Genomic DNA, 22622 nt, shown 5'->3' on the forward strand with positions numbered 1-22622 from the left:
AATTGGTGGCTACCTTTGTCTCCAGCAGTTGCTGTACCTCAAAGATAAAAGGTCATGAAGTGTTTGGATGGATTTAATCCCTTTGTATAGAATCCCAGTGGACCCTGTTTCTTCCTGTTCGTTCCCAGAAGCACCCCCCACCCCCAGCTCCTCCTGTTCGCTCCCAGAGGCCCCCCACACCCATCTCCTCCTCACTCCCAATGTGTAGAATTCTGTATTCATGCAATAGCCTCTTCTGCAGTGGGTGGCCTTTGGTAGAATCCTCGTTGTTTGTCTTTTTTGCTAATTTCACATTAACCCTCTTCTGACACAAACGGTTTTCAATAGCAGGAGGGGTCGGACATTGATTTAACATAATTGGCAAAAGGACCAGAGGGAAGCTGAAATTTTTTTTACACAGTGAGTTGTTGTGGTCTGGAAGGCGCTGCCTGAAAGGGCGGTGGAAGCAGATTCAATAGGAACTTTCAAAAGGGAATTGGATCAATAGTTGAACTGGAGAAATTTGCAGGGCTCTGGGGGAACGAGTCGGGGGAGGGGGAACTAATTGGATAGTTCTTTCAAAGAGCTGGCATAGGTATGATGGGCTGAATGGCCTCCTCCTCTGCTGTATGATTCTGTACAGGTGAAGCATTCTGGGAATGATGTGGCACTAATAAACGCAAGTCACTGCTTCCCTTGCGAGGAAAACATAGAGGTGGTGGGGGCGGGAGTTAATTATTGCCAATCTTACTCAAATTGCGTAGAGTTAAAACTTTGTTGGTTCACGTGGGGAGCCATTCCCAGTGTAGGAGACGTTATTGGAGGGCACCATGCAGATATTCAATGAAGTGGTTTCTTATCCTGCGTCTGATGATCTGAGAGAGTCTGGGGCTTGCTGTCGACATTATGACGTTCCCATTCCCTTTTTAAGCTGCGATGGCATTGGCTGGAGCTTGTGATGTGACTGGTGGCTGCATCACTGGGGTTGACTCACGCTGCAGTACTCGATGCGAGACCATCAGAAGTGAAACTGAAAGAAAAAAAAACCCAATGACTTGTCTTAACCTCCCCTCCTGCCCAGCTTAGTTTAAGACAGAGAGAGAGAGAGAGAGAGAAAGAGGGGGGGAAAAGAATCCTTTTGGAAGATGCTTGTGAGGCGCTTGGAGGGGGGATTGGTGAAAGTGTTTAAATTCATGCTTCAGCCTGTGATCTGTCTGCTCACGTTTAATAAGTTGCACACTCTACCCTCGCAGCCAGCAACGCAGCTTCTGGCCTCATGAGCCAGAGATTCGCATGCTCGCTTTGTTGCCATGGCAATGGCCAAGTCTTTCTATGAACAATTGTACAGTCAATGGCTCTCTCTCTCTCTCTCTCTCTCTTTGATGCAACAAAGGGTTTCAAGGTTGTGGAGGAAAACACAAGAGTTTCTTACTGACTCTTTGAATTGAGCGAGTTGGCCTTTAATTAACGTGAAGCAGGGGCCCACACTGCAGGGATTATCGGAGTCGCATTTTTTCTGCCCCTTCCTTGAGATGTGATCAGAATTGATCAAAATTTGTTCTATATGATTCCACTCCTCATCTCCATGTTTATCTGGTCAGTGACCATAGGACACAGTATTTCTTAAATGGTAAGAGATTACAAAGGGACCTGGGTGTCCTTGTCCATAAGTCAGTGAAAGCTCACATGCAGGTGCAGCAGACAGTTAGGAAGGCTAATGGAATGTTAGCCTTTATCGCAAGAGGATTTGGTTACAGGAGGAGTGAAGTCTTGCTTCAATTGTATAGAGGCTTGGCTAGACCACACCTGGAGTAGTGTGTGCAGTTTTGGTCCCCTTACCTTAGGAAGGATATTATTGCCCTGGAGGGAGTGCAACAAAGGTTCACCAGATGTGTTCCTGGGATGGTGGGACTGTCTCATGAAGAGAGATTGGGGCAAACTGGGCCTGTATTCTCTAGAGTTTCGAAGAATGAGAGGTGATCTCATTGAAACCTACAAAACACTTAAAGGGTAGATGGAGATAAGATGTTTCCCCTGGCTGGGGAGTCTAGAACCAGGGGACACAATTTCAAAACAAGGGGAAGCCACTTAGGACCGAAACGAGGAGAAATTTCTTTACTCAGAGGGTGATAAATCTTTGGGATTCTGTACCCCAGAGGGCTGTGGGAGCTCAGGCACTGAGTATGTTTAAAGTAGAGGTTGACAGATTTTTAATTTTTAAAAATTCATTCATTGTATTTGGGCATTGCTGGCTAGGCCAGCATTTATTGCCCATCCCTAATTGCCCCTTGAGAAGGTGGGGGTGAGCTGCCGCTTTGAACCGCTGCAGTCCATGTGGTGTAGGTACACCCACGGTGCTGTTAGGAAGGGAGATCCAGGATTTTGACTGAGCGACAGTGAAGGAATGGTGATATATTTCCAAGTCAGGATGGTGAGTGGCTCAGAGGGGGAAATTCCAGGTGGTGGTGTTCCCATCTATCTGCTGCCCTTGTCCTTCTAGATGGTAGTGACCGTGGGTTTGGAAGGTGCTGTCTAAGGAGCCTTGGTGAGTTCCTGCAGTGCATCTTGTTGATGGTACACACTGCTGCTCCTGTGCGTCAATGGTGGAGGGAGTGAATGTTTATGGCTGGGGTGTGAAGTGAGTGGGCTGCTTTGTCCTGGATGGTGTCAGGCTTTTTGAGTGTTGCAAGTGGGGAGTATTCCATCACATTCCTGACTTGTGCCTTGTAGATGGTGGACAGGCTTTGGGGAGTTGGGATTCCTAGCTTCTGACCTGCTCTTGTGGCCACAATATTTGTATAGCTGGTCCAATTCAGTTTCTGGTCAATGGTAATCCCCAATCCCCAGGATGTTGGTAGTGGGGGATTCAGTGCTGGTAGTGCCATTGAATGTCCTGGGGCAATGATTAAATTCTCTCTTGTTGTAGATGGTCATTGCCTGACACTTGTGTGGCGTGAATGTTACTTGCCACTTGTCAGCCCAAGCCTGGATATTGTCCAGGTCTTGCTGCATTTGGACATGGGCTGCTTCAGTATCTGAGGAGTCGTGAATGGTGCTGAACATTGTGCAATCATCAGCGAACATCCCCACTTCTGACTTTATGATGGAAGGAAAGTCATTGATGAAGCAGCTGAAGATGATTGGGCCGAGGACACTACCCTGAGGAGCCCTGAATGAGGAAATGTCAATGACATAGAGATATGTGGATCATTTTGTTGGGGGCGGGGGGAGGCATTGAAGTGGATGATTAGCCATGATCATATTGAATGGCAGAGCAGCGGCTCAATGGGCTGAATGGCCAACTTCTGCTCCTATGTTCCCATGTACCCTTGCTCCTAACTCGTATGTTTGTATGACACAGATTTAAGATGATTGGCTAAAGAACAAAATGAGATGATGAGAATGTTTTTACACAGTGAGTTGTTGTGACCTGGAACATGCTGTTTGAAAGGATGCTGGAAGCAAGTTCAGTAGGAACTTTCAAAAGGCAATTAGATAAAAAGTTTAGAAGGAAACATTTGGAGGGCTGTTTGACAGGCTAATCAATTAGTCCCACTCTCCTGTTCTTCCCAAAGAGCCAGTGCAGACATGGTGGGCCAAATGGTGTCCCCCTGTGTTGTGTGATTTGGTATTTGGCCCACCTCTAATCTCTGTGCCAGCTAAGTTAGTTATGTTGTGATAAATGAGCATCCAATAACCTCTGTTCCCTGGGATATGGGGAATGGGTGGGGGTAAAAGAGCAGCATTTGTCACCACTAATCATTGATTCCTGCCCTTTGGACACTTGATTGAACTTGGCTGAGAGTTTTTGTTTTACATAGAATTTCACAGCACAGAAACCAGCCATTCAGCCCAACTGGTCCGCGATTGTGTTTATGCTCCGCGTGAGACTCCCCCACCCCCTCCCCTTATCCTAACAACATATCCTTCTATTCCTTTCTCCCTCCTCCAGCTTCTTAAATATATCTAAACCACCTGAGGTAGCATCTTCCACATTCTCATCACACTGAGGAAAGAAATTTCCCCTGAATTCGCTATTTTTATTAGTGACTATCTCTGATTCATGACCCCTCGTTTTAGTCTCCCCTACAAGTGGAGACGTTTTCTCTACGTCTGCCCTAACTTGACCCATTCCCAATTTTAGACAGCTCAGGCTGGATTTGATGCTCCCCTGCTGCGTTTGAAGGTAGGGAGGCTGGTGAAGTGCAGTGCGTGACCTGCCCGCCCCCTGACCTGTCTCCCATTTTATTTGGGGGGGCGGGGGGGTGGGGTGGTGGCAGCACTGGGGGCCAGCTCTGCCTTGAGCCTGTTGAGACCTTTAAGGGGTCAGTTAATGGCCACTTAAGTGCCTCGTCCCTCCTCCGCCAGTTTACCTGCGATGGAGGAAGTCCATGCCAGGTAGGTAGCCCTGGTTACTAGGTACTGCGGGGGCTGATGTCAGACAACAGGGTGGGGTGGGGGGGTGGGACTCTGGGGGGGGGTCCCCTGTGCCAATTGGAGGCACCCATCACCAAGGTCATACACCTGCCTTTGACCCTCCCACGCAGCCATAACCATAAGAGCAGAACCATAAGACATAGGAGCAGAAATTAGGCCATTCGGCCCATCGAGTCTGCTCCGCCATTCAATCATGGCTGATAAATTTCTCAACCCCATTCTCCCGCCTTCTCCCCGTAACCTTTGATCCCCTTACCAATCAAGAACCTATCTATCTCGCTCTTAAATACACTCAATGACTCAGCCACTCACTCAGCCCATCATGTCCGCACCAGCTCTCTGAGAGGGTTTTCCAATTGGTCCCACTCGACTCTTCCCATATAGCCCCGCAAATGCTTATCTAATTGCCTTTTGAAAGTTCCTATTGAACTTGCTTCCAGCACTCTTTCAACAGCATGCTCCAGATCACAGCAACTCACTGTGTAAATAAATAAATAAATTCCCATCATCTCATTTTGTTCTTTAGCCAATTATCTTCACTCTGTGTCATACAAACATAGGAATTGGCCCCTCTAACCCAGCTCCCCACCCCTCTCTCTCAGCACCCCCCCCCCACACCCCCCCTTGCCAGTCAGACCCTGGTGATACCCCAGGCTTGCCTGAAGTCCGGCCTCCATTAGCCCGCTCTCCCTTGGGTTCTGGCTGTAGTCCCGGCAGTGGCCACCACACGAACCTGGCGCTGCTGGGATTACCCAGCTGCCAGCCAATCACGTTGGCCGGTGGGCCTCTGAGGTCAGACTCCCCTCCCCAGCTGGGGGTGGAACTCTCGCCCTGCCCCAACTAATACCCTGTAAAGCGCTCATTGGCTGCAGGGCAGCTGACTTATTCGTGGGCGGGCTCCCGACCGACTTGATTGAAACCTTTAAGATCCTGAGGGATCTCGACAGGGTGGATGTGGAGAGGAGGTTTCCTGTTGCGGGAGAGCCTAGAACTAGGGGTCACTGTTTAAAAATAAGGGGTCGCCCGTTTAAGACAAATGAGGAGAATTTTTCTCTCACAGGGTCGTGAGTTTTTGGAACTCTCTCTTCAAACGCTGGGGAAGCAGAGTCTTTGGAGGCTTTAAGACCGAGCTAGATAGATTCTTGATAAACAGGGGGTTGAAAGGTTATCGGGGGTAGGCGGGAATGTGGGGTTGAGGTCACATTCAGATCAGCCATGATCTTATTGAATGACGGAGCAGGCCCGAGGGGCTGAGTGACCTACTCTTGTTCCTAGCTTGTATGCATGTTCGTATTTACACCACCACCTGGAAGTTCCCCTCCAAAGCCACTCACCGTCCTGATTTGGAAATATATCGCCGTTCCTTCACTGTCACCGGGTCAAAATCCTGGAACTCCCTCCCTAACAGCACTGTGGGTGTACCTACACCACATGGACTGCAGCAGTTCAAGAAGGCAGCTCACCACCACCTTCTCAAGGGGCAACTAGGGGTGGGCAATAAATGCTGGCCCAGCCAGCGACACTAACATCCAGTAAATTAATTTAATTTTTAAAAAATATTTGCATCCAGGGTGGGAGGGGTGTGGAATATGGGACCCTGTAAAATCCAGCCACTGCTATTGTGCTGCTTCTCAGTCTTCCCTTCTCCAGACCATGACCAGAGGCCACACTGAACTTCTAGAAGACAAGGCCATTATAGTTGAGCTGAAAAAGTTCTTGGTTAGGGCTATATTCCCATCATTCTGTCTCTCTCCAGCTCTGTGTCCCAGTGAGTGACATTAAACTGAGCCCCCCCCAGTGCCCCCACATGGGCGAGAAAGATCCCATGGCCACTATATTGAGGAAGAGAGTGGGAGTTCTCCCTGTTGTCCTGGCCAATACTCATCCCTCAACCAATATCACTGAGAAACAGATGTCTAGCCATAATTTCTTAATAATTGATATCAAATAAGATTTGCTAATAAGCGTACATCTTTTAAGGGTAAGAGTGAGTCGGAATTTATCCTTGATGATTTGATGAACTCTGGGGTCCTTACAGCAAGAATCATTCTCCTGTTACCTGTACTAATACATTGACACCCTACTGGCACGCCCAGTAAAGGATATGTTGTATTATGAACTTCCAGTCAATACTTTCAAAGGTTGGACACACACAAAACTGTTAAGATAACTGCTGCAAATCATGTGAATTATGGTATTTAAACTATTGACAGTATCAAGTCTCTGGTGAATACCCAACTAAATATGGATATAGATGAGGGTAACTCACAGCCAGCTGTGGAATTCACACATCTCATTGTTTAAGGATGGGCCAACACTGTCTGTCTCCATGTTTCATACCAGATGCAAGGGAATTCGAAACTCAATGCCCACTATCTAGATCACAAGGGCAAGGGGAGGCGATGGAGACTTGTAATCCAGAGACCTACGGTAATACTCTGGGGACCCGGGTTCAAATCTTGCCATGGCAGATGGTAGCATTTGAATTCAATAAAAATCTGGAATTAAAAGTCTGAATCATTGTCGATTGTCATAAAAACCCATCTGGTGCACTAATGTCCTTTAGGGAAGGAAGTCTGCTGTCCTTACCTGGTTTGGCCTACATGTGACCCCAGACCCACAGCAATGCAGTTGACTCTTAAGTGTCCTCTAAACAAGGGCAACTGGAGATGGCAATAAATGCTGGCCTAGCCAGCGACGCCGAATTAAAAAAAAATAATAAATAGGAGCAGGAGTAGACCACTCAACCCATCGAGCCTCCTCCACCATTCAATATGATCATGGCTGACCTTGGGTTTCAACTCCATTTACCTAGCTGCTCCCCAAATCCCATAATTCCCTGAGACCAAAAATCTGTCTGTCCCAGCCTTAAATTTATTCAACAATGGAGCATCCACAGCCCTCTGGGGTAGAGAATTCCAATCATTCACAACCCTTGACTGAAGTCATCTCTCCACATCTCAGCCCTAAATGATTGACTTATACTGAGACTGCGCTCTCGTGTTTTATATTCCCCAACCCAATGGAAATGATCTCTCAGCATCACCCCTTTCAAGCCCTTTAAGAATTTTGTAGGTTTCAATGAGATCGCCTCTCATTCTTCTGAACTCCAGAGAATATAAGTCCAATTTACTCAGCCTCTTATCATAAGACAATCCCCTCATCCCAGCGGCCAATCTAGTGAACCTTTGCTGTACCGCTTCCGATGCAAGTATATCCTTTCTTAAATGTGAGACCAAAACTGCACACAGTATTCCAGATGTGGTCTCAAGAAAACCCTGTACTGCCGTAGAAAACTTCTTTATTCTTGTACTCCAACCCCCCTTGCAATAAAGGCCAACATGCCATTTGCCTTCCTAATTACTTGCTGCACCTACATGCTAAATTTCGGTATTCTTTGTCTGAGTACACCCAAGTCTTTTTGAACATCAACACTTAAAAGTTTCATACCTTTTTTTAAAATTTCTGCCTTTCTATTATGATTAAAGTGGATAACTTCACACTTCCCTATATTATGCTCCATCTGCCATCTTGTTGCCCACTCACTCAACCTGTCTATATCTCTTTGCAGCTTCTCTGTGTCCTCCCCACAGCTTACCTTCCCAACCAGCTTGGAGTCATCAGCAAACTTTGATTCTTTACTCTCTGTTTCTTCATCTAAGTCATTGATACAAACTGTAAATAGCTGAGGCCCCAGCACTGATCCTTGCAGCACACTCCACTAGTCACACTTTACCAACTTGGAAATGCCCCGTTTATGTCCATTCTCTCTGCTTTCTATCAGTTAACAAATCCTCTATCCATGCTAAAATATTATCCCTAATTCCATGAGCCCTTATCTTGCCTATTAACCTTTTTGTTTGGCACCTTATTGAATGCCTTTTGGAAATCCAGGTATATTACATCATCTGGTTCCCCTTCATCTACCCTACTAGTTACATCTTCAAAAAACTCTAAACTTGTCAAACAGGATTTCCCTTTAGTAAAATCGTGTTGACTTGTTCTAATCATACTATGCTTTTCCAAGTGCATTATTAAGCGTTCCTTAATAATAGGTTCCAGTATTTTCCCAACAACTGGCCTGCGGTTCACCGTTTTCTCTCTCCCTCCTTTCTTGAAAAGCAGTGTAACGTTTGCCAACTTCCAATACGATGGGACTGCTCCTGAATCAAAGGAATTTTGGAAAATCATAGCACATCCACCATCTCTGCAGCTATCTCTTTTAGAACCCTAGGGTGTAAGCCATCAGGCCCCAAGGATTTGTTGGATTTTAGCCCCTCAAGTTTCTCCAATACTTCTTTTCTACTGATATTAATTTCCTTACGCTTTTTAGCCCCTGGGTTACCGTCTGTTGCTGGTCTGAAACTTGTGCCTTCTACTGTGAAGACAGACAAAAAATATCTGCTCAATGCCACTGCCGTCTCCTCATTCCCCATGATAATTCCTCCTGCTTCTGCTGCTTAGGGACTAACGTTAACTATATTTACTCTTTTACTTATGCTAATAAGAGCCTTTACGATCTGTTTTTATATTCCTGGCTAATTTATTCTCATTCTATTTTTTTCCCCCTTTTTTTAGTCAATTTTTTAGTGGCCCTCTGCTGGTTTCTAAAACACTCCCAATCCTCAGACTTGCTTCTGTTTTTTTTTTTGGCAACATTGTAAGCCTCTACTTTTAATGTAATATTATCCTTAACTTCCTGAGTGAGCCACAGGTGGGCATTTCTTACTGAGTTTTTGTTTTTCAATGGAATTTATTTTTATTGAACATTTTGAATTGTTTCTTTAAATGTCTCCCACTCTCTTTGTTCATTTACCTCCATACCTTTTGGTCTATTTACCCAATTAACCTTAGCCAGTTCTCCCCTCACATCTATGTAATTGGTTTTGTTTAATTTGAAGATTTTGTAGATAGTTGTTTGGTAGTACAGGCCTTGAGTATTGCTGAGAAAAGACATTTTGTTGAAGCTTTTTGACTTGCACTCATCAGAACAATCTCAAGAATACCAATGTCAGGGTAAGTAACAACTTTAAATGGTATGAGAAGAGTGCTAATTTGTAAGCAAGTGGGCTCAGGTAGAGGCGTTGCCATGGAGAATGCACCAGTTAATGGTGACTGACATTAACTGCCAAGTATTGTTTGAAATTTAAACCAAGCAGCTTGACTCTGGTCAAGGCATTGCCCTGAGGAATGAACCAGTGAATGGCTGTCACTTATTTTGTTTAGCAGAAACAGGTGCAATGTGTGTACATGTTCTTTCTGTCTACAAAGAACAGGGTCCTGTGTATTAATATATGTAGCTTCCAGTACACACAAATGTGCCACACTGCAAGCCCAACTGACAATCTCAACTTGGTTGTTGGTGTAATTCTTCGGACACTGAGGATTATTTAGCAAGTGTTGTCCAATCGCGGAATCACATCTAATATTGGACACTGTTTTGAGTTTTGTAGGCATGGGCTGGTTGGGTACTGTCTGCACCCTGCCCGTTGCGAACAGTGGCTGGGACATGCTGTTTGATACGATCTGCCAGTCTTTGGGACGTACAGCCCACATACCCAGCATCACACTTGCACTGAAATTCACATACCACATTACTCATTTGTGTGATAGGCAGAACATCTTTTTGGCTTGACGGCAGCATCCTGTTCGTGGTGAATACCACTCGTGTTGCTGCTGCGTAGTAGCAGCGTGAAACAGCTAGATTCACCTATTGCTCAAATTTTTCAGTTCTGAAAAGTGCCCAGTCTACCTCAGATTACCCTGTAAGGACAAGGTACCCCAAACACTTGAGGAGCTGGAGGCTGAGCGTCCAGACCTCACACCAGGTTTGGAACAGGTAGAACACATAGAACCTGAAACAGACCAGCAATAAAAACAGAAAATGCTGTAAAAACGCAGCAGGTCTGGCGGCATCTTTGGAGAGAGAAGCAGAGTTAACGTTTTGAGTCTGTACGACTTCTTCAGAGCTAAAGAGAAGTAGAAATGTGATGGAACTTCAAGAGGGGGAGTAAGATCGAAGGTCAGTGATAGGTGGGAGCTGAGGAGAGATTGACAAAGATGTAATGGTCACAAAACAAAGGGATTGGTAATGGTACAGACTGCTGAAAGGTGCTGATGGCATAAAGGTAAGAAAGCAGAACATGTCAATAGCAGAACAAGGGTCAGTGCTCTGTGAAAACACAATAAGTGACAGATGGCTGTGTCAGGATCAAGGAGAGGGGGTGGGGGGTGGGGTTTGTTGGGTGGGATGATGGTGGGGGATGGTGAAAAAGGGTTTTAAAACAATGAATAAATACATATAACTTTTAATTGTTAAATTTTATTTAAAAAGGGGTCAAGAGGGAGGAGAGGGTTCATGGTCTGAAGTTGTTGAACTCAATGTTAAATCTGGAAGGCTGTAAAGTGCCTAGTCGGAAGATGAGGTGCTGTTCCTCCAGTTTGCGTTGAGCTTCATTGGAACATTGCAGCAGGCCAAGGACGGACATGTGGGCATGAGAGCAGGGTGGAGTGTTGAAATGGCAAGCGACAGGGAGGTCTGGGTCATGCTAGCGGACAGACCGAAGGTGTTCCGCAAAGCGGTCACCCAGTATGAGTTCGGTCTCTCCAATGTCGAGGAAACCGCATTGGGAGCAGCGAATGCAGTAGGCTAAATTGTATTAGATTTCCAGCATCTGCAGTATTTGGCTTTTACCTGAAACAGACCAAGTTTACCTCAGCCAAAATTCGCCTGGAAGAGTGAAGGCTGGAGTTGGAGTTTCAGGTGAGGGAGGAAAAGAGTTCCAGGAAAAAGTCTGAGAGCAAGCCTTCCAGCTGGAAATGCCGGAGAAAAAATTACAAACACAAAAGGGTTGGGGACAAAGGCAGGTTGAAGCAGCTAGGGAGAACTTGTCTTTACCTAGTGGGGATGCAGCTGGTAATCCCACTACCCCTAGCTCAGGAACAAGTTTTGATGTCTTTAAGTATTCCTGATGAGTGCCCAAGTGTGTCTGAGAGGATGTGGGCAAGTTCCTCACAGCCTTTCAGAAGCTGACAGATCCGTTACGATGACAGTGTGGTGCCCAGAATTAGACATGGTACTCCAGCTGGGCCATTGCTCCTGTTTCACAAAGGGTTTAAGATAAAAGGCGAGCTGGTCCCCAGCAAGCGTCCTCCTGGCCTCGAAGCCAGCCGCTTGCAGAGTAAAATGGATTCGGATTTAACAGCGCACTTTTATTATTGATTCTAAATTAGTTGACCTATGACGTGGATTGTGAATCTAAGAAGGAGATTGTTACTTACAGCCTGCTGTATGTACATTGAATAATTAAAGAGGATCAAAGCATATGGGGGGGGGGTGGGTGGAGGGAGAGACATCACTTCATACAGAGGATCAGGCCACCTTGAAAGTGTGGAGGAAGCCGATTCTAGAGGAACTTTCAAAAGCCAATTGGAGGTGTACTTGAAGAGGACTTGCATGCAGGGCTATGGAGCTTGGGGCTAAATTGGACAGCTCTTTTAAAAGAGCCTGTGCGGTCCTATCAGATTGCTATCTGTGGGGTCCTGCTATGCATATGTTAACTGCCATGTTTACAATTACAGCAGTGTCTTCACTTCAAAAGTACATCATTGGCTGTAAAGAGCTTTGGCGTATCCTGAGGCCATGAAAGGTGTAGACTGAGAGTAAACTTTCCTTCATTCTAGTAGTGGTTGTGTTACAGCTCACCCGGAGTCTGAGTTGCTCTGGCAACACGGAGCTTTTACATACATATTGTAGTCTGGAGCTATGGATGGTGATGGGAGAGGCTCCAGTGATATTTCCATCACACGACTGACCAAGAATCTTCCCCCCCCCCCCCCCCCCCCCACACACCCCCAAACCCCTGCCATTGGCGTGTGTTGGAAGGATTTGCAGGTTGATAATCGACCTGTTTGGCCACGTTATGAACACACCTTCCTTGGCCATCAAGTCCTGGGGTGGGCCTGGCTCGGGGCAAGGGCACTACCCACTGCATCACCTGATCTCCCATTTCCCCCTATCTATGGGCCTTAAGCTTGGTGAATGATGCCCTGGTTGTAATGTTTTGGTTTCTCCCTGTGTTAAATTGAGGTAGTCAAAGCATCATGAGTGGTTCAGTTCTACTGGAGGAGAGGAAGAAAGGAAGGAAGAGCTATAGTGATAGGGGATTTGTTGGTTAGGGGAACCAGACAGGTGTTTCTGTGGTCGTAGACATGACTCCAGGATGGTATGGTGCCTCCCTGGTGCCAGGGTCAAGAATGTCATGGAGAAGCAGGGCATGGCTGTGGCAGAGGGTGATCAGCCACAGGTCGTGGTCCACGTTGGCACCAATGACTTAGGTAGGAAAGGGAATGAGGTCCTGAAAGCAGACGTCAGGGAGCTAGAAGGAGATTGAAAAGTAAGAACTCTAAAGCAGAAATCTCAGGATTACTCCCAGTCCCACATGCAAACGAGTATAGGAGAATTGAGTGAATAAACACATGGCTGGAAAGCTGGTGTAGGATGGAGGGCGTCAGATTTCTGGGGCATTGGGATTGGTTCTGGGGAAGGTGGGACCTGTACAAGCCGGACGGTCTACACCTGAACAGGAATGGGACGAATATTCTCACAGAGATTTGCTGGTGCTGTAGGGGGAGGTGTGGTTGAAACTAGATTGGCGGGGGGGGTGGGGGGGGGGAGGGGTGGGGGGGGGGGGGGGGGTGGGGGTGGGGGTTGCGGTGTGGGGTGGGAACCTGAGGGCAAAGTCAGAGCTGGGAACAGGAGACAGAGAATTAGTGAGTGACTCTGAAAGACAGAAGCACAGGTTTAAAACGTGTACAGCACAGGAAGTTGGCAATGTTAAGAGGTATATGTGTAACTGTGAGGAGTATCGCAGGTAAAGCTGATGAGCTGAGGGCGCAGATAGACACATGGTAACATGATTTCGCTGCTATAATGGAAACTTGCCTAAAGGAGGGGCAAAAATGGCAGCTCAACATCCCTGGATATAGGGTTTTCAGGCAGGATAGAGGGGGGAATAAAAAAAGGTGGGGGTGTAGCATTATTGCTTAAAGAATCAATCACAGCTCTGAGGAGGGATGATGTACTATATGAAGCATCACATGAAGCATATGGGTTGAGCTCAAATAAAAATGGGGCAGCCTCACTGCTCGGTGTGTACTATAGACCCCCAAATAGTGAGAGGGAGTTAGAAGAGCAAATATGTAGTTAGATTTCTGAGTGCAAAAACAATAGGGCAGTAATCATTGGGGACTTCAACTATCCTAATATCAGTTGGGATAGGAACAGTGTGAAGGGCGGAGAGGGCACAAAATCCTTGAACTGCATTCAAGAGAACTTTATCAGCCAGTATGTAACAAGCCCAACGAGAGGAGGCGCAATTCTAGATTTAGTCTCAGGAAATGAAGCTGGTCAAGTGGATGAAGGAGCAGTAGGGGACCATTTTGGAGATAGTGACCATAATATAATTAGATTTAGCATCGTTATGGAAAAAGACAAAATAGCACAGGAGTGAAAGTCCTTATTGTGGGGGAGAAAAATTTTACAAAGAGGAGAGGTGAGCCGGCGAGAGTGGACTGAATACAGCTTCTAGATGGGAAAACAGTGTCAAGTCAGTGGGAGGCATTCAAAAGCAAGATTCTACGGGCACAATGTAGACATATCCCCACAAAAAAAAAGGTGGCACTGCCAAATCTACAGCCCCCTGGTTATCTAGAAGCATACAGGCCAAGATAAAGCAGAAGAAGAAAGCTTCTGACAGTCACAAAAGACTTTACTCCTTTAAGCTTCCTGCAGTATTTAGAAAGTACAGGGGTGAAGTGAAAATGCAAATTAGGAAAGCAAAGGGAGGATTCGAAGAAATATTAGCAGGTAAAATCAAAGAAAACCCAAAGATGTTTTACCAGTACATTAAGAGCAAGGGAATAACTAAGGAAAAGGTAGGGCCTATCAGAGACATGGTAACTCGTGTGTTGATGTTGAAGATGTGGGCAGGGTTCTCAATGAGTACTTTGTCTCTGTCTTCACTAAGGAGAGGGATGATGCAGAGATTCTAGTTAATGAGGAGGAGTGTGAAATATTAGATACATTATGTATAGTGAAAGAGGAAGTACTGGAGGGACCGACAATCTTGAAGGTGGATAAGTCACCAGGGCCGGATGGATTGTATCCCAGGCTGCTAAAGGAAGCCGGGGAGGAAATAGTGGATGTTCTGAGGATCATTTTCCAACCCTCATTAGATCCAGGCGAGGTACCAGAGGATTGGAGGTCCATGAACGTTGTACCATTATTTAAAAAGGGTGCAAGGGATGGGCCAGAAAATTAAAGGCCAGTCAGTCTGACTTCAGTGGTGGGCAAATTATTGGAATCAATTCTGAGAGACAGGATAAACTTAGATCAGGGATCGCCAGCGTGGTTTTGTTAGGGGAAGAGTGTGTCTTGTTAACTTAATAGAATTTTTTGAGGAAGCAACAAGGAGGATTGATGAGGGTGGTGCAGTGGATGTTGTCTACATGGACTTCAGTAAGGCATTTGACAAGGTCCCATGTGGCAGACTGGTCAGGAAAGTGGGATCTCATGGGATACAGAGGACGGTGGCTGTTTGGATCCAAAATTGGCTCAGTGACAGGAAATAAAGGTCGATGGATGTTTTTGCGAATAAAAAATGGTATCTGGAGGTGTTCCACAGGGCTCAGTGTTGGTGCCCTTGCTGTTTGTTGTATATATTAATGATTTAGACTTAAATGTGGGAGGTATGATTGGGAAATTTGCAGATGACACAAAAATTAGATATGTAGTTGATGCTGAAGAGGATAGCTGTCCACTCCAGGATTATATCAATGGTCTGGTTGAGTGGGCGGAGAAGTGGAATTCCATTTGGAAAAGTGTGAGGTAATGCATTTGAGGAGGGCAAACAAAGCAGGGGAATACTCAATAAACGGGAAGTTGTTGAGAGGGGTTGAGGAAGTGGGAGACCTTGGAGTGCATGTCCACAGGTCCTTGAAGGCGGCAGGACAGGTGGTCAAGGTAGTCAAGAAAGCATATGGAATGCTTTCCGTTATTGGGCGAGATATTGAATACAAAAGCAGGGATGTAATGATGAAACTGTATAAAATGCTGGTTAGGTCACAGCTGGAATTTTGTGTACAGTTCTGGTCACCACATTAACAGAAGGACATAACTGCTCTGGAGAGAGTAAGAGGAGATTTAGAAGAATGTTGCCAGGGCTTGGAAATTGCAGCTATGAGGAGAGATTGGATAGGCTGGGGTTGTTTTCTTTAGAACAGAGGAGGTTGAGGGGTGACCTAATTGAGGTGTAGAAAATTGAGGGGCCTGGATAGGGTAGACAGAAAAGATGTGTTTCCCCTAGATTGAGGGGTCAGCTACCAGGGGGCATGGATTTAGGTTGATTGGTAGAAGGGTTAGGGGGGGCCATGAGGATAAACTTTTTCACCCAGAGGGTGGTGGGTGTCTGGAATTCACGGCCTAAGTCGGTGGTTGAGGCTGAAATGCTCAGCTCAGTTAAACGGTACCTGGATCTGCATCTGAAGCGCTGTAACCTGCAAGGCTACAGACCAGGTGCTGGAAAGCGGGATTTAAAATAAGCAACTAGATTTTTATCATTTTTTTTCTGGCTGGTACAGACACAATGGGCTGAATGGCCTCTTTCTGCACCGTAACTTTTCTATGGTTCTCGGGGGTGTGGAGGGTGTGTGGGTGGGGGGGGGGGGTGGGGTGGGGTGGGGGGTGGGGGGTGGGGGGTTGGGGGGCGGGTAGAAGGAGGAATGTCCCAGCACCAAAACTAACAAGGCATTCTTTCTTTATTTAGACGGACTCTTCGGGCACTGCCAGGGTACCATGGAGCCAGCCAGGACCCAGTATGACATATCAGCGGCTGTCCTACAACGTTTACAAGAGGTGTTGAAGCAGCTGATGTTACAAGGTAGGGAACGCACAAGAATCGAGCAAAATCAGTGCCTGTTCCAACCTTTCAGTTATAAAGGATACATGTGGGGAGGTGGTGGTGTTAGTGGTAACGTCTCTGGGCTAGTAATCCAGAGGCTCTGACTAATGTCCCGAGGACCTGGATTCAAATCCCGCCAAGGAAGCTGGTAGAATTTAAACTCAATTAATAAATCTGGGATATAAAGCTAGCCTCAGTAATGGTGGCCACGAAACCATTGTTGTTAAAACTTGGCTGGCTCACTAATGCCCCTCAGGAAAGGAAACCTGCCGTCCTTACCCAGCCTGGCCTACATGTGACTCCAGACCCACAGCAAGGTGGTCAACTCTTGACTGACCCCCTGAAGTGGCCTAGCAAGCCACTCAGGGTGGGCAACAAATGCTGGCCATGCCATTGACACCCACATCCCAATAAAGAATTCTTAAAAAATCAATCCCACAGGACCAAACCTCTCCCCATTCACTCCCTACTTCACCCAGATCAACATATCCTTCTATTCCTTGCTCCCTCATGACTTTCCCCTGAAATGGATCTACATTATTCGCCTCAACCACTCCCTATGGTATCGGGGTCCACTCTCTGGGTAAAGAATTTTCTCCTGGATTCCTGATTGGATTTATCAGTGAGTGTTTGTCTTGTATTGATGATCATTGGTTTATCTGCTCTGTTGATTAATGTTTCTCTGCCTTTTTCTCCCCCTCTTCCCCGCACCCCCCATGTCAAATGATTTAAACCTTCTTTAACGGAGGCTGTTCCTTTTGTTTAACTCGACCTCCAGTGTCTCTTGCATCTTTTTAGGGTTGTCATGGCAAGATGACGTCACCCAGTATGTGATCTCCATGGAGATGGAAAAGGTCCCAAAACTCCGCCCCCCGCAGCACCGATTGGCCACAGTGCCTTTGGCAGATGAGAGGTACAGTTCACCGGTTAGAAAGCACGGGTGAAGAAGGAAAAAATCTGCTCCATAAATTAACATAGACGATAAGGAATACTCGATAGGCAAGAGAGCAATTTCCTTGGGATATTCATGGCCTAAATCATTCTTGGTCCACTATTTACTCCCAGGTGTCTCCGCTCTACACCAGGTCCTACTCCATAAGCTCCATTGAACCGAGTGTCGGCTTTTATTTCCTTATCGTCAGCCAAGGGTTAATAAGCTCCTTATTTTGCACTGCTCACGGGGAGTTTTACTCTGTATCTAACCCCGTGCTGTACCTGTCCTGGGTGTGTTTGATGGGGACAGTGTAGAGGGAGCTTTGCTCTGTATCTAACCCCGTGCTGTACCTGTCCTGGGAGTGTTTGATGGGGACGGTGTAGAGGGAGCTTTGCTCTGTATCTAACCCCGTGCTGTACCTGTCCTGGGAGTGTTTGATGGGGACGGTGTAGAGGGAGCTTTACTCTGTATCTAACCCCGTGCTGTACCTGTCCTGGGAGTGTTTGATGGGGACAGTGTAGAGGGAGTTTTACTCTGTATCTAACCCCGTGCTGTACCTGTCCTGGGAGTGTTTGATGGGGACAGTGTAGAGGGGGCTTTACTCTGTATCTAACCCCGTGCTGTACCTGTCCTGGGAGTGTTTGATGGGGACGGTGTAGAGGGAGCTTTACTCTGTATCTAACCCCGTGCTGTACCTGTCCTGGGAGTGTTTGATGCAGACAGTGTACAGGGAGCTTTACTCTGTATGTAACCCCGTGCTGTACCTGTCCTGGGAGTGTTTGATGGGGACAGTTTAGAGGGAGTTTTACTCTGTATCTAATCCCTTGCTGTACCTGTCCTGGGAGTGTTTGATGGGGACAGTGTAGAGGGGGCTTTACTCTGTATCTAACCCCGTGCTGTACCTGTCCTGGGAGTGTTTGATGGGGACGGTGTAGAGGGAGCTTTACTCTGTATCTAACCCCATACTGTAACTGTCCTGGGAGTGTTTGATGGGGACAGTGTAGAGGGGGCTTTACTCTGTATCTAACCCCGTGCTGTACCTGTCCTGGGAGTGTTTGATGGGGACAGTGTAGAGGGGGCTTTACTCTGTATCTAACCCCGTGCTGTACCTGTCCTGGGAGTTTTTGATGGGGACAGTGTAGAGGGAGCTTTACTCTGTATCTAACCCCGTCCCTTGGGAGTGTTTGATACTGATACTGAGTGCCTGAAAAGCAGTCCATATTGCAAACATATTGCTTTGAATAGATGTTTATATCATTGTGATGGGTAAAGACTGAGAGGCTCCTGTTATGATGTCCTGCTGAGCAGTGAGAAGGACTCCTCAGCCCGCAGTGCCACCTAGTGGCCGATTGCCAGATTGGCCACTTGCACGTGGCCACTGATTTTATTTTAAGGTTAAGATCTTATCGATTGGTCTTTTTTTTTTAAACAAGATTCCAGCAGCGTGCGGGCAAAGGTGTTTACCCAGCGGGTGTTTCCATGCCGGCGGTGGAGCAATGGTCACCCTCTCAGATCCGTCGTTATCTGCAGTTCATCCTCTTCGGCAACCAGCCTCGGCTCCACCCTGAAACCAGTATTGAAGCAGCGCTGTTGGAACCCTATCTGTTTCCCAAGGTGCGGCACCTTTTGCCTTTGTTTTGCTACCTGTTTCTTCCTCCTCCCCACCCTCTGTTTTGTGGACAAGTGGGCTTTGTTTGATGTTCTAGTGAGTGGAGAATGGGCCGGGGCTCTGCTATTCTAGTATGAGCTGGGGATGTCCAATTTGAACCATGATTCATTTAAGATGTATCTTGTGCTCTTACAAACTATAGAAAGCTTACGGCACAGAGGTGACCATTCGACCCATCGTCTCCGTGCTGGCTCTCTGCCACAGCAACTCCAATTGTTCTGCCTTTTTATCCATAGCAGTTTTTTTCCCCTTCAGATAATTACCTAATTCCCTTTCGAAAGCCGCCATTGATTCTGCCTCCACCACACTCTCGGGCAGCATGTTCCAGATCCTAGCCACTCTGGGCCAAAGAAATCTTGCCTCCGGTTCTTTTACCATTTTAAGCTTAAATCGGTGCCCTCTGCTTCCGAATCCTTCTGTCAATGGGGACGTTTTCTCCCTATCTACTCTGCAGTCCCCTCGCGTATTTGAGCACCCCTTTCAAACCCCCTTGGGACCTTCTCTTTTCCAAGGAGAATAGGCCCATAGGATCTAAACAGAAACCGGCCGCTCGGCCCGTCTGGTTCATGCCAGCGTTTGTGCTTCACACGAGCCTCCTCCCAGCCCGTTTCATCTCGGCCTGTCAGCATGTCCTTCTGCTCCTTTCTCCCTCGTGTGTTTATCCAGATTCCCCTTAAAGGCATCGACACTATTCGCCTCGACTGCTCCCCGTGGTAGCGAGTTTCACATTCTCCCCACTCTCTGGGTAGAGAAGTTTCTCCACAATTCCCCATCGGGTTTATTAATGACTCCGTTTTATTCATGGTCCCCAGTTCTGGTCTCACCCACAAGTTCCAAGGGGCTTGGATTATAGGGGTAGGGAAGGCTTGCTACAATTGTACAGGATTTCATTGAGACCAGATCTGGAATACTGTGTGCAGTTTTGATCTCCGTATTTAAGGAAGGATACACTTACATTGGAGGCGGTACAGCGAAGGTTCACTAGATTGCACCCTGGGATGAGGGTGTTGTCCTACGATGGGAGGCTGAGTAAATTGGGTCTATATTCTTTGGAGTTTAGAAGAACGAGAGGCGATCTCATTGAAACATACAAAATTCTGAAGGGGTTTGACAGGGTGGACACTGGGAGGTTGTTTCCAGTGGCCGGGGAGTCTAAAACATGGGGGCACGGTCTCAGGGTACGGGGCTCACGATTTAGGACTGAGATGAGGAGAAATAACTTCACTCAAAGGCTGGTGAACCTTTGGAATTCTCTACCCCAGAGGGTTGTGGAGGCTCCATTGTTGAATATATTTAAGGCTGGAATGGATAAATGTTTGGGGTCTCAGGGAGTTAAGGGAAATGGGGAGGGGGAGGGGAAGTGGAGTTGGAGCCCAAGGTCAGCCATGATTGTATTGAATGGGGAGTGGGCTTGACAGTGCCTGTGTGGTCTACGGTTTTTATTGTTTTCTGTTGACCTGGACTCCTTGCGGTTGAGGAGACTGGGTAAGGTCTGTGAACTTGAGTTGTGCGGGGGAACCTCAGTCTCTTCTTCTTCTCCTCCATCTTGTAGTTTGGTTATCGAGACAGTCCACTGGAAGCGGTTGGCAGAAAAACCCGTCCTTTCCCAGCCGGCACGCCTCATCCCCGCCAACACAGCGAGCCACTGAGATCTCGGAGGCAGGTGCCTGTGATGCCTGACCCTAGTTGGAGTGGCCCTGAAGCACTGAGCCAGCAGGAGTGGGGCTGGAAACAGCTGCGGGATCTAATGGGGTCCTATTTATTTGAACAGAGTGGGAACATGTTCCAGCCCAGCGTGCAGCAGGAGAGGGCCCATCACTGGACAGTGGGCCATCACAGAGCCAACGGTCAAGACTACGCCCACAACTATGACCTGGGCTATGGCGAGATGCAAAAGCACCTGAACAGGATGAGCGATCAGAGTTCTGGGCCCCGTGACCCCCGACCTCAGGAAGGTAAGGTCAAAATAGACAGCGCCGAGCTTAAAAGAACTCTCGGGTTGCGATTGATCTCCTGTGGGGAGAATAGCCCTGGAAAGCTTTGGAATTGTTCAACTCTAGATCTCGAAAAAGGCACAGATGAGGGGTATTAGCAGCTGAAGAGCCCAGGCAGAAAGAGAAGTAGGCACTCTTTAGTTATGGATGTGACTTGTTTGGAGGTTCACCTCATGGTCAAGTGAACGCACCTTGAAAAATGTGTAGCAGGTCAAAAGGGGGCTTTCCAACCTACGTGACAAGCCATTGATGGGACATTTCAAAATCTGCGCATGGTGACATGCTCTGACCACTCAATGGTGCTGCTGAGCAGTTTTATTTCACCCGTTGCTGGGTGTGGACTCTCCGCCACGTTGAGTTTCCCCTTCGAGCGTCACCTATTTTAACTTTGTTCCAAGGCAGTGGCTGTTGCCAATGCAGCGCAGGCGCAGTTGTACTGTTTTGCTCTGTGACATCATTGTGAGCAACAGCGTAAGCAGCGACCAGAAGCAGTAATGCTTATCAGGCGTTCGCTAAAGACAAGTGATGTATGTTTTTTTTTTAAGAAAAAGCCTCACCAGCCCTGAGTCAGTGGTGCTCTCCAGAATCCAATGTTCGGACCTGTCTGGAGCTTATTTAGGGTATCCTATTTCTTGTGCCCGTTTTATATTTGCTGCGTTAATTTCCCTGCCTCCAAGTATTGCTGTTTTTTTTCTCGCATGGGTGTTAACCTGGGCTCATGATCGATCTGATTCAAGCTTTGCAGATGCACCCAGAGGCTGTGGAAATAGAGGGCGCTTTTTTTTTTAAAAGAGGAAATTTCAAAGCGTTGCTTTGTTTTTGTTTAAATAAGATTTTATAAAATGTAAAAGTATTTTGTTTTAAGTCTACTTATTGCGTACCGAGTTTTGGAAGTTAAAAGGGTTGTTTCACTAGAAGCTGTCTGGAGGGAGAATGAGTCGTTTGGAAGAATTGTTGATGACTAACGTCCTAATACACAAGGATGTTTCATCCCCACAATCCTGCCTTTTGCAGCTCCCAGGGCTGCTTCCGGTTGAATCTTATTCGGGTGCTGAAATCGTTCACCCGGTTTCTGAGCTCCACAGTGGGGGGGGAGGGGGGTTTGTGCAGCCAGAATGCAGCCTCCCCCACAGTTTCTGAATCCCCCCACCACCCCCCCCAACCCCCTGCCTCCAGAGCCTCTTCCCCTTAACCCGGGCCTTAATGCAGGATACGGACGTTGTAATCCGGAATTGTGTGGCTGTCACCGGGCAGATCAGAAGTACCCCCCCCCCACCACCCTCAATGAAATTTGTACGCTCCCTCAGATGCCTCAACTTCATCTCTGCACATTCCTGATGAAATCTCTCGATGTGTTCGGTGCCTTCCCGAATGAGCCTTGGTTCAGGGTCTCCCATCAGTCTGCGGGGATGTTTGTCCACTGCAGGGGTGATTTGAGGACATCCCGAACGTGTTTCCCCTGTCCTCCTGGGAGTGCCCTGCCCGAACAGAGTTCCAGGTGCAGCAGTTGCCTGTGGGGTCTGGTGTCGGACATACGAATGACATGTCCCACCCTGCCTTCTCCATTTTCCATTTACCTCTCGATGGAGACAGACACAGATGAAGAAACTTATCGTCGCCTCCAATGTGCCAGCTCAGTCTTTGGTGGA

At 47.2% G+C, this 22622-nt stretch overlaps 1 protein-coding gene across 1 annotated transcript in view; it reads left to right on the top strand.

Moving 5' to 3' along the window:
* Positions 1-1508: 1508 nt before the first annotated feature.
* ptprnb (protein tyrosine phosphatase receptor type Nb) overlaps positions 1509-22622 on the top strand; it is a 316865-nt gene continuing 295751 nt past the window's right edge. Inside the window, exons 1-5 of the mRNA XM_041201195.1 lie at positions 1509-1609; positions 16242-16355; positions 17175-17289; positions 18744-18924; positions 20532-20934. Of these exons, the coding sequence (XP_041057129.1) occupies positions 16271-16355; positions 17175-17289; positions 18744-18924; positions 20532-20934 (784 nt within the window). The 5' untranslated portion in view covers positions 1509-1609; positions 16242-16270. The remainder of the gene's footprint in view (positions 1610-16241; positions 16356-17174; positions 17290-18743; positions 18925-20531; positions 20935-22622) is intronic.

Source organism: Carcharodon carcharias, chromosome 12 (assembly GCF_017639515.1).
Source record: "Carcharodon carcharias isolate sCarCar2 chromosome 12, sCarCar2.pri, whole genome shotgun sequence".
Lineage (NCBI taxonomy): Eukaryota > Metazoa > Chordata > Chondrichthyes > Lamniformes > Lamnidae > Carcharodon > Carcharodon carcharias.